At 31.0% G+C, this 13,121-nt stretch overlaps 1 protein-coding gene across 1 annotated transcript in view; it reads right to left on the minus strand.

Annotated features, from left to right (window-relative positions):
* The window catches only part of LOC139481401 (condensin-2 complex subunit D3-L-like), a 63,135-nt gene that overhangs the window by 11,293 nt on the left and 38,721 nt on the right, over positions 1-13,121 (minus strand). The window contains exons 23-35 of the mRNA XM_071264721.1: positions 12,568-12,657; positions 11,451-11,527; positions 10,655-10,766; positions 10,155-10,307; positions 9,494-9,757; positions 8,649-8,778; positions 7,827-7,935; positions 7,266-7,350; positions 6,537-6,641; positions 5,948-6,017; positions 5,187-5,271; positions 4,709-4,798; positions 1,198-1,308 (exon numbers count right to left, since the gene is read on the minus strand). Coding sequence (XP_071120822.1) covers positions 1,198-1,308; positions 4,709-4,798; positions 5,187-5,271; positions 5,948-6,017; positions 6,537-6,641; positions 7,266-7,350; positions 7,827-7,935; positions 8,649-8,778; positions 9,494-9,757; positions 10,155-10,307; positions 10,655-10,766; positions 11,451-11,527; positions 12,568-12,657 — 1,481 coding nt within the window. The remainder of the gene's footprint in view (positions 1-1,197; positions 1,309-4,708; positions 4,799-5,186; positions 5,272-5,947; positions 6,018-6,536; positions 6,642-7,265; positions 7,351-7,826; positions 7,936-8,648; positions 8,779-9,493; positions 9,758-10,154; positions 10,308-10,654; positions 10,767-11,450; positions 11,528-12,567; positions 12,658-13,121) is intronic.

Raw genomic sequence — 13,121 nt, forward strand, 5'->3', positions numbered from 1 at the left:
CCAGGCAGACAGGTACAGCTAACAATGCTTCTATACAACATATATAGTTGTCACATTACTTATAGTTTAAGAAAAATAGACCAAAACACAAAAACTTAACACTGTGCAATGAACCGTGAAAATGAGGTCACGGTTAAATAAAACCTGCTCGACTGACATAAAGATCATAAAATATTTCCATACACCAAATATAGTTGACCTATGGCATATAGCATTAGATAAAAAAACCAAAACTCAAAAACTTAACTTTGACCACTGGACCATGAAAATGAGGTCAAGGTCACATGACATCTGCCCGCTAGACATGTACACTTAACAATCATTCCATACAACAAATATAGTAGACCTATTGCATATGGTATGAGAAAAACAGACCAAAACACAAAAATTTAACTATAACCACTGAACCATGAAAATGAGGTCAAGGTCAGATGACACCTGCCAGTTGGACATGTACACCTTACAGTCCTTCCATACACCGAATATACTAGCCCTATTGCTTATAGTATCTGAGATATGGACTTGACCACCAAAACTTAACCTTGTTCACTGATCCATGAAATGAGGTCGAGGTCAAGTGAAAACTGTCTGACGGGCATGAGGACCTTGCAAAGTACGCACACATCAAATATAGTTATCCTATTACTTATAATAAGAGAGAATTCAACATTACAAAAAATTTGAACTTTTTTTTCAAGTGGTCACTGAACCATGAAAATGAGGTCAAGGACATTGGACACGTGACTGACGGAAACTTCGTAACATGAAGCATCTATATACAAAGTATGAAGCATCCAGGTCTTCCACCTTCTAAAATATAAAGCTTTTAAGAAGTGAGCTAACGCCGCCGCCGTAGCCGCCGCCGTTGCCGCTGCCGTAGCCGCCGCCGGATCACTATCCCTATGTCGAGCTTTCTGCAACAAAAGTTGCAGGCTCGACAAAAATGGATGATATAAAATGCAATTTTTCAAATTTGTTTAAAATGCAATTTTAATATATATATATATATATATATATATATATATTTTACTTTGAAACATGTTTAGAATAGCAGGAAGTTGTTCTTAAGATTAAATTGTCGTGTTTTAACCTAGTTAACAAGGGCCAGCAGTAAAGGTCTTATTTCATCTCCAGGACAATTAAATTTATAGCTTGAACAGGTTCTAAATCTATAAGTTATTTTAAGTGCATGTGTACCTGTGTAATTAATGTCTTTTTAGCCACTGCCATGACAACAGCAGCTCTTTCTTCATCATCACCAGCCATCTCATCCTGTGGTTTGGCACGTAATGAAGAAAGCTTAATTTCCTAAAAATAAAAAATATAACTATTCTTACAAAATGTTGCAGTGCCACATTATTCTATATCTGATTCCTATAAAAAAAACAAGAGGCTCTCAAGAGCCTGAATCGCTCACCTTAATTTTTTTGGTTAAATCTCTCATCAATGATTATTTTGGCTTTTCAATTATTTAAATGTTCTTTGAATCATCCTATTTTCTTCAAAAGCAAAAAAAAAATCATTTTCTCCTATGTTCTATTTTAGCCATAGGAGCTATGTTTCTGACATACAAGGAAATGAAATATAAAATTTATACTAGATACTCTGAAACTCATTTAGCCTAAGTTTGGCTTAAATTGATACAGCAGTTTCAAAGGAGAAGATTTTTTAAAGTAAGTCAACATGATGAACAAATTGTGAAAAAAGTCTTTAAAGGGCAATAACTCCTTAAGGGGTCAATTGACAATTTTGGTCAAATTGACTTATTTGTAGATCTTACTTTGCTTAACATTTTTGCTATTAACAGTTTATCTGTATCTATAATAATATTCAAGATAATAACCAAAAACTGCAAAATTTCTTTAAAATCATCAATTCAGGGGCATTATACCTGAAAAACCAGTTACCCAATTCGGCTGAAAATTTCAGGACAGGTAGACCTTGACCTAATAAATACTTTAACTTCTTGTCTTATTTGCTCTAAATGCTGGAGTTTTTGAGATATAAGCCAAAAACTGCATTTTACCCTGTGTTCTATTTTTAGCCATGACGGCCATGTTTTTTGACGAAATAAAAAATAAAGCACCAACTTTATTTTATACACCCTACTGATCATTCAGTTGAAGTTTGGTTGAATTTGGTTTAGTAGTTTTAGAGGAGAAGATTTTTTAAAGTTAGCAAATATGATGAACAAATTGTGAAAAATTGTCATTAAAGGACAATAACCCCTTAAGGGGTCAATTGACAATTTTGGTCATATTAACTTATTTGTAGATCTTACTTTGCTGATCATTTTTGCTGTTTACAGTTTATCTTTATCTATAATAATATTCAAGATAATGACCAAAAACTGCAAAATTTCCTTAAAATTACCAATTAAGTGGCAGCAACCCAACAATGGTTTGTTTGATTCATCTGAAAATTTCAGGGCTGATAGATCTTGACCTAATGAACATTTTTACCCCTGTCAGATTTGCTCTAAATGCTTTCGTTTTTGAGATATAAGCCAAAAACTGCATTTGACCCCTATGTTCTATTTTAAGTAACGGTTGCCATGTTTTTTGACGGATCAAAAATCGAAGCACACACTTTGTGCAGGATAATCTAAGGAACAATCATTTTAAGTTTCATCCAAATCCATTCAGTAGTTTCAGAGGAGAAGATTTTTTAAAGTTAGCAAATGTGATGAACAAATTGTGAAAAATTGTCATTAAAGGACAATAACCCCTTAAGGGGTCAATTGACAATTTTGGTCATATTAACTTATTTGTAGATCTTACTTTGTTGATCATTTTTGCTGTTTACAGTTTATCTTTATCTATAATAATATTCAAGATAATGACCAAAAACTGCAAAATTTCCTTAAAATTACCAATTAAGTGGCAGCAACCCAACAATGGTTTGTTTGATTCATCTGAAAATTTCAGGGCTAATAGATCTTGACCTAATGAACATTTTTAACCCCATGTCAGATTTGCTCTAAATGCTTCCGTTTTTGAGATATAAGCCAAAAACTGCATTTGACCCCTGTGTTCTATTTTAAGTAACGGCGGCCATGTTTTTTGACGGATCAAAAATCGAAGCACACACTTTGTGCAGGATAATCTAAGGAACAATCATTTTAAGTTTCATTCAAATCTATTCAGTAGTTTCAGAGGAGAAGATGTTTGAAAAATTGTTAACGACGACAGACGACGACGACGGACGCCAAGTGATGAGAAAAGCTCACATGGGCTTTTAGGCCAGGTGAGCTAATAATTTATAAATGGCTCTTTTTGTTAAAAATTGTAAAATTTCATTTTGCATTTCAATATACATCATAAGCAACAAAATACAAATGAATGGTGTAAGTGTATATCAAATTAAGATTTAAAATTTATTTTCATTGCTATACATGTACAATAATCTTATTTTAAATTAAGGCATACAACAATTGATCCCATATATTTCAATCCTGTACTTAAAAACTTCCTACATTTCTGCAACATATACCTCTGTGGATTTAAAGGAAACTTATATTGGCAAATTTCATGAGTGAAAGTTACTCACAAATTTTATTGTTAATGTAACTTTGAAACAGGCTAGTATGATGAATTTGTTAAAACCTCAAAATAAATTATCTATCAATGTACAATTTTTTCTCAATGAAAGCTAGTTGTTACCCACAAAAAAAAGAACCCACTGTAGTTCAAAATAAGAGAATTAAGGAATAACAGTACTGTAGTTGAAGAGTTGCCACCGTCAATTGTAGATTTGACGGTCGCAAATGCAGTTTTACTGGCGATGCGTAGAGGAGACAGTAAAACGGAGATTTGCGACCGTCAAATCAAAATTGACGGTGGCAACTCTTCAACTACAGTACTGTTATTTATTCCGATTCTAATGCATTACAAAAAGAAACAAAATGTGTCCATAGTACACGAATGCCCCACTCGCACTATCATTTTCTATGTTCAGTTGACCGTGAAATTGGGGTCAAAACTTTAATTTGGAATTAAAATTAGAAAGATCATATCATAGGGGACATGTGTACTAAGTTTCAAGTTGATGTAACTTTAACTTCATCAAAAACTACCTTGACCAAAAACTTTAACCTGAACTTCGCACTATCATTTTCAATGTTCAGTGGACCATGAAATTGGGGTCAAAACTATAATTTGGCATTAAAATTAGAAAGATCATATCATGGGGAACAAGTGTATTAAGTTTCAAGTTGATTGGATTTCAACTTCTTCAAAAACTACCTTGACCAAAAACTTTAACCTGAAGCGGACGGACGAACAGAGGCACAGACCAGAAAACATAATGCCCCTCTACTATCGTAGGTGGGGCATAAAAATACGATAAAACTTGAAAAAATGTCAAATTTGACAAATAAAAAAAATCCGTGAAACTTCATGAATGATTTTGGCACAAAGACATCATGGCTAAACGTGACGTCATACAAATGAAAACTTACAAACTGGACATTATAACGATACCTGTACGCTTCAAATTTGGATAAAATTACATTAAAACGGCGAATTCGAGGTAGGTGTTGTTTTATTTTCGATTATATAGTAGTAAACGAACATTTGTTGATTCAATCAATTCAAAATGGCGGGTCCATCCTTAGTTACGCCTGGTCAACTGTGGATTTGACGGCAACTTTTAGCCAATGAAAAAAATCGTTACATCCAAATAGCATTAGAACTTGTTTTTTTCTTACCTTACTACTAAGTATAGCTAATGTATCCTTCAGTAAAACACTACTTTTCTCATTCAGTGGTATAATTCCATCAACAACACCTCCAAGTATCTGGAAAATAATTTATTTTATCATATACAATTCTACATCAAGCTATAGTACTTTCATCCTGTATCAAGTTAAAACAAAATTCAAAGAACAAAAAATCAGTACTGAAGACCTGATCACTTTGATAGGCCACTAGCCACTACTGCATGTTAAGATAGTCCGTAAGACAAATTTGTTACATAGACTGCTAGTGACCTAATACAATATATATGTATATGAGGTCAGTAAATTGCATATGGGGATTCGAGCTTCGCTCTCACCCCAAATGGAATATTAACTAACCCCATATATAGCGTATTAGGTCACTAGCACACTAATGTACCTAAAAGTATTGAAAAGTGACATAAAAAAACTTGCAAGTTTATGATGCAAAGTAGCTTTGATTATATACCTCTTGTGCCATTTTGGCAGTCATCTGAAACCTGTGTTCATCAGTCATATACTCCAACATAAACAAATATAGCTTTAATCTTTTGCTGTAAAACAAAGTCATAAATACAATTTATTTACAAATCAGACATAGATAAATTAAATAAAAAGATAAATAAAGAAATGCTTTCCTTAATATGGGCATTTTTTAGCCAAATTCTCTCAAACATTTGTTTCTTTAATCTAAATCTTCCATTTATGGCTATTCCAAAGTTTATAACATAACAGTAAATGAAAAACTGGTACTTTAGACTATGAATTTTGTACCGTAGAATCTTATCACTATACAATAATGGTTGAAAAAAAGTCATGTTAAAGTACCTATCATAAGTCAGGAACCATGTCCATCAATGTTTACAAAATTACTGTCCAGACTTTGATAAGTCTCTATTTAATTTTTTTAAGGTTTAACTTTTGGCAATAAGAGCTTGACATATTGAATAAGACACATATTCATTTTTGAAGAACGCATGAAACCTCTAGATATCTTTTGCTCTCATTGATGGATATCCCACTTCTTTTTATAATTATGATTTCTTCATCTTCAACATTACATTGTTCAAAAATTTCTTTAAGTTGAATGTCTTTGTGTTAGATTTTTTTGGAATGTTTAGTGTGTTATCATGGAAGTCCATTTTGTATTCAATTCATGAGATTTACTATTAAACAGAAATTTTAGTTAACTAAAGATAGATTTTTTTTTTACAAAAAACCATACTCTACCTGGCATTATGGTCCCCTTTCAAGCAAAACATTCTCTTTTCTTTTTCATTTTGTGGAAACTTGTTGAAAGCTGGAAATAAAGTGATATTGTATGAACTCGGCAGTGCAATGGATTAATCATCGATTTTGGCAAAACATTTTTTGTAGATTTCATTAGTATATATAGGAACCACAAATTCAACTGTTCAACAGATTCAAATTTCAAAACAGGACAAAAAGCTAGGCTTCACCGAGCTTTTCTCCTGTCTCCAAGCGAGTACAAATACATTTCATATTTTCCGACAATGTACATATATATTGTGTTTATCCTGAAATTACTCACAACACTTGAAAATTTAGTTATTACAATCTAAATCATTGTCTCTAATTTCTCAAAGAAATCAACAGTTGAAACGTGGACTGCGAAGGGAACCCAAAAATAAACTGGTTAGGAAACAGAAATATTTACATAACCGCTCGGTCAACATGGAGGTGGGGAAACAGGAGACTTTATTTGTAGAAGAACAAATAAAGCAAAAATTTATTTGTATATTTGTTATTTGTACAATAGTTGGCTAATTGCAGGATAAAGCATCTCATGTTTACTTACTTGCATGATCTTCATAGGCATTGAAATGAAATATACATTCTAGGAAATGTTGGAAGAACATGGTTGGGTGTCTCTGCATTAGTAAATGAATAAGACAGAACTCAGCTGAAATAAAAACATGTTATCTTAACAATTGAGTATTTCAAGACAAATTAGTTCAAAATATTGAATTTCATAAAAGGCTTTGGAATCAATTCATCATAATGCTATTTTTATTGTAACTTTAAAGTTTTTTAATGATATATAACATATAGATGTTGTTTGCTATTTGTGTATTGGGTTGCTGTTTCATTGTGGTATATTCAATATCTTCTTTCATTCATAATTATCTGACAATTCTTCATGCATGGAAGATCAAATCTCTAAATTATGTTATAGATTACTGATCTCATAGCAGAAAACATTGATTTTAAATCTTTAATCTTGACTTTCATCTCAACCTTGTATCAAACGAAGAAAGAAGGTAACATAACTTCTTTCCCTTTCTTTTATGAAGAACTAGCAGATTTTTTTTGACAGATCTGGTTGAAATCCTTCACAACTTTTTTAGATTCTTATGATTAAGAGCTTGACATATTGTATAAATGCCTGTCTATGATGTCTTTTAATAATTAGGGGTGTTGGGTTGCTGTTTCATTAACATAATCATCATATCTTTTTATTCAAGAAAAAGGTTTTTGTTTTAAAATTTTCATTATCCTTTCTTCATTAAAAAAATAGCACACTAACCAAAATCTGCTATCTCTTTGTTAGAATCCAGTAATGTCATTATGAATCGGAAGAATAATACTCCTTTCCATTTCAAGAAATCTTCCTGGAATGAAATAAAGCCTCAAATTAATACATAGTACATATCACATGTGGGCATTAGTAAATCTTTATCTCCTTTCTAAACTCATCACCATATTCTTTCATGTTTCACATTAAAAGCACAAATTACAGTATTTTATGGCATATTCATGTTTCTTAAATAAGCATTTACAAGGGCCAAAATATATATAAATTGAATAAGTTGTTATTCATTTAAGGTTTGAGACAACAGTCAAACCTGCTATAAAGGTCACGTCTTTTAAGCAAAAACCTGTCTTGGCAGGTTATTTTCTTCTTTTCCAACTGTAGTAATTCTTTTGCATTGTGAACCAAAAATCAAATGGTCCAGAGGGTGACAATTATATATAGGTTTGATTGTAGTGGGTTAACTAGATTTTCCCTGGCAATAGTTTTTTGAGTGTTTTAGAAGACATTTTACCTGTTATTGATGTAAATACACACTAGGTCAGAGATAATTACCTGAAGTAACCTTGTAAACAGTGTTAGTGTCTGTTTCCTAACCAATGGTGATTCATCCTTCAGACAAGCAGCAATGTTTGATACATATCTATCAGCTGTGGTTGTGTACCTACAAAATCAAAACTGTTTGATTCACACTAGACTTGCAATGTGAAAAGTATCAACAATTGTCATTAAAGTTAAAATAAGAAGATAATCACCCTGTCACAATAGTTGATCATACAATTTTACTAAATAATGATAATTGTAAAGTAACTTTTCTGTAATAAAGCATGTACTTCCATAATGCAGTGCTATTTATAAATCATGTAAGGATTCCATTACTAAATGCGTTCAATTCTTATCACTTTTTGTATCAAAATCAGTAAAAAACAGAAATATTTTCACCTTATAGTAAATTACATTACCTTTTGGTAAGCTTACCTGACACAAAGATCACACATTATAATAACTACATTATTATGTATTGTAGGGTCTCACCTGACACATAGATCACACATTATAATAACTACATTATTACGTATTGTAGGGTCTCACCTGACACAAAGATCACACATTATAATAACTACATTATTACGTATTGTAGGGTCTCACCTGACACATAGATCACACATTATAATAACTACATTATTACGTATTGTAGGGTCTCACCTGACACAAAGATCACACATTATAATAACTACATTATTACGTATTGTAGGGTCTCACCTGACACATAGATCACACATTATAATAACTACATTATTACGTATTGTAGGGTCTCACCTGACACATAGATCACACATTATAATAACTACATTATTACGTATTGTAGGGTCTCACCTGACACATAGATCACACATTATAATAACTACATTATTACGTATTGTAGGGTCCTTGCAAGTCTCTAATTCTCTTGCTAAAGCGGCAACACATTTCTTAGCCAAGTCTGGATTCTGCAGACAAAGTTTACCTGTAAAAATATAACTATTTTCAATTAAAATTGAGACAAAATGTTAAAAATGATGATGATAATAGTTTGGTTTGATATATCTAATGGCAACTGTCAATATCATATCCCAACATGAACTTGTTAATGTTATACAAATATGAAATTTGCTTTGTAATAGACAGACAAGCTGATCCAACCAGTATTTGCTCTTAATCCTGAATCAGGCTGAGAGGAAAAGCAGCAATATCAATTTTCAAGTGTACGATAAAAGTTGAAGAGCTAACCATTCAAATATATTAAACAAATAATATACCTATTATCAATTAAGAGTTAAACATATTGTAATGGATATTCTAGAAGTACTTGAAATACTTAATCACTTAGACTGAAGACTTAACCAAATTATTTGCATATTTAAGGTGGTACCTAACACTACAGGGAGATAACTCTGTAAAGTCAGCTAAACGTTTTAATTACGTTGTGTTGTAAAGGGAATATTAAGCTTCTCAATGATCAAAATTGGTGTTTGTCGAACTGCTATATAACCAGTGTATTTTTTCTGACAAAACGGTTGGTTCAAAATTTTTGAATTTTTTGTATTTTTGTTAAAGGGTCAAAGTAAATACATTGTCAAAATTTAATGAAAATTAAACGAGCCAAATTAATTTTAGGGAAAGTGTTGGGTACCACCTTAAGTGGAAAATAATACAAATTTTCAAATAAAAAGAGCTCTTACCGAGAGCTATGAAAGCAAAAGCTCTGATTCTATTTGACATCTTTGATCCTTGAAACTGTGAGAATGCTTGTGTAAGTTGTATCTGCGAGAAACCCTGCGTCTGTTGGGAGAATCGTAACTGTGTTTTCTGGGTTAAGTCAGTATGATCCTCAGTAGAGCCCACAGAGCCTGAAGAAGTTCTTGTTGAGGCTCTACTGGAAGCTCTGGTAGTCTTCTCTGAATTCTCTGCACTTTCTGTGGAACCACTGGATATGTTTACTGATCCTATTGTTAAAACAAAAATTCTATTATTTTAAAGTTTTAAGATATCTTAAAGCTACAAAGAGAGGTTTAGCTAGCTAAAAAAACATATTTTATTCACCATTTTCTACATTAGGAAATGCCTATACCAAGTCTAGAATAGGAGTTGTTTTACTTATGTTTGATAAGGTACTTTCCGTTTTGAATCTTCCTTGGGGTGCAGTATTTTTTTATATTTCATCTCTTTAAGAATTAGTATATTAAATAATTTTTGATGCAAGGATAATTTTTCTTGTAGTAATACTTTTTTTAAATGACCACACATTTACTATATCATATCAATAATGGTCATTTTGAAGGATTAGCAATCAATCCTAAAATATGTTTTTGTTTATATTTTCATTGTAGCTATTAACCTTACCATGTGAAGCTGGAGTTGAAATACAGGGGGCAGCAATCATGCTCTGTACTATAAGGAAGATCCTCTTTGGTGTTTTGGCGGGACATATCTGTGCTATCTCTCCCAATGTAAATAAGTGTCTTACAACCATATCCTCATTTATTGGATCTACATCTACAATATTTTAGTAAAATAAATATTTGAAAAAAAAAGCAAAGATTTTAATAGATTTTCTTTTTCTGATTTGATTTCATTAATCTCCTCATGATACTATACTTTTTTTAAAAGTTTGAATGAAATTAAATGAACAATTATATACTTTTTTAGGTAAATTCTAGGTAAAGCGTTGTTTAAAATCAAAATATGTGTACGTATCCATTTATCTCCCAAAATATACTTGATATATTTGTTTTCATTCATTAGTAAATATTGATGGATTGCTGCTTAAAACAGGAGGAAGAAAAATCAAAAAAATTAAAACTCAAATATTGGTGTGGCCTAAGCATATAGTAGATCCTTACATTCTTCTAATATAACATGTGAAAGGTAGGTATCACAAGCCTTGAGTAAGTCCACACACCAGGCATCTTTCTCAGATCTCTTGTTTGTTGCTTCAGCTTTACTCTCACACAACTGAAATAATTCAATACAGTATTCATTTAACATTGCTTGATATCCAGTGATCCTACTATTAAAGTATTTTACTAAAATTACCAACTTAGTAGGACTAATCTAAAGTAAGTTTATTTGTTACATAGAAATGATATTCAAATATTAACAAAGCGTCAAATCATACTATAAAACATGCAATTTCATTTTTAGTGTAAACAATAAATAATTAGAATATATTTTAAATACTTCCGCTGATATTCATGTCAATTAAAATCAAACCACATCCCTCTATATTTAAATTTTTAATACTTTATATATGAATATTATTATGTTATAGTTACTTGCATCTAAATGTCAGTGCAAAGATGACAAAAGGATGTTTAAATACAAGTATTCAGATGTAATTTTAAGCAAAGGTAATCCATCAACAGTATTTAGTTTAAATAAAATTCAATCAGCAAGAAAAACAAACCAATAGGGGGAAAGATGGACAGAGCAAGAAATTAACATCAGGATTCCTGTATGTCTCCTATTTTCGCTAGATTTACATGAACTTTGACCTGTATGCAGATAATGAAAACTGTGTTAATATTATTGCTGATGTTTTCTTAAATAAGAAATATAAATATATTATCTATTGTTTACTACTGTCAAAAGACTTTTGGTGGGAAAACAAAAACAATATCTACTATTAACAAAAATTACCTTAGAAAGTGTTTCTATGGTGATAGATATCAGCTCTGGAGGAGAATTAAACTGCAATAATCTGTTCCTTAAGTAATCTGTAATATGTATATATTCATTATTCAATGGGTAAATATAAAGTCCAGTTTCAAGACTGTTTAATCAATTAATCAAGTTTTTTTTATTTCCTTTTAGAAGTTGAATACAAGCCTTAATGCATCGTTTTCTTTTCAATTCAATTTAGTGAATTAATTTCTGCATAAAATCATCATAAATGTAATTTCTTGTATTCATATAAATATTTGAGCTACAAACTAATTAACTATAAGGACAATACTATAATGGGATTTGATATACTGAGATATTGTTCATTAACTATAAGGACAATACTATAATGGGATTTGATATACTGAGATATTGTTCATTAACTATAAGGACAATACTATAATGGGATTTGATATACTGAGATATATTGTTCATTAACTATAAGGACAATACTATAATGGGATTTGATATACTGAGATATTGTTCATTAACTATAAGGACAATACTATAATGGGATTTGATATACTGAGATATTGTTCATTAACTATAAGGACAATACTATAATGGGATTTGATATACTGAGATATTGTTCATTAACTATAAGGACAATACTATAATGGGATTTGATATACTGAGATACTGTTCATTAACTATAAGGACAATACTATAACAGGATTTGATATACTGAGATACTGTTCATTAACTATAAGGACAATACTATAATGGGATTTGATATACTGAGATATTGTTCATTAGTATTTCATAATTTAGAATTAAAGATGGATGAGGATGATGAACAATCTTTAGCAAAAAAAGTATGAATTCAAATTTATTTCAATAACTCTTTCATTTAAATGACTTCTTCATATAATTAAAATCATTTAAAGCTAGTTTCCTAATGCTTGTTGGTTAAACTTTGGTTGACTTGCTTGCTTTGTTTGTATTGTATACAATTGAACAAAATACAAACAAAGCAAGTAAGCAGACTAAATACTTGCTCTACATGCATAAGGAAATTTGCTCTAAAACATCGTTATCTGTTATTGAACAGTCATATTCTAAGAAGAGCTCTAAATGAACATTCACAACCTACCGATAAGTCTATCTCTTTTATCGTCAGGGAAAAATTTAGCAGAACAAGCCATCACTGAGAGAACTCTTTGTAGGGTACTATAATCTGTCTCTGAAAATCAGACAATCATAAGCATGTTATAAATTAATACTTAATGTATTGCTGCTTTTGTAAAAGAAGAATACTGAAATATAACATTTCAGGACAATTGCATGAATAATTCAGATCCACAGTAGGCAGTTAGTTTACAGGGATTCACCAACAGAACAGACAAAGTACATGCAAATACATGAAAATAATTAATATATGACAAATTTCATTAACACCACATCCTCTACATCTACATCTATATCCTTGAAATGCAAAGGGTCTAAGACCCATTACGCAAGTACTAATTCAGTCTTTCAATATGGTGCTCATTAAAAACATATTTAGGCCAACTAAAATTAATTAGTAGATTTTCATCCAAAGTTTTAAAAAAAAAGGGGCGGGTGGGAGGATTTTATTTTTTAAATTTTATTTAATATGAAACCTTCTTGTGACGTAAACTTCATATATATATATGCAAGTGTTAC

This window comes from Mytilus edulis, chromosome 7 (assembly GCF_963676685.1).
Source record: "Mytilus edulis chromosome 7, xbMytEdul2.2, whole genome shotgun sequence".
Lineage (NCBI taxonomy): Eukaryota > Metazoa > Mollusca > Bivalvia > Mytilida > Mytilidae > Mytilus > Mytilus edulis.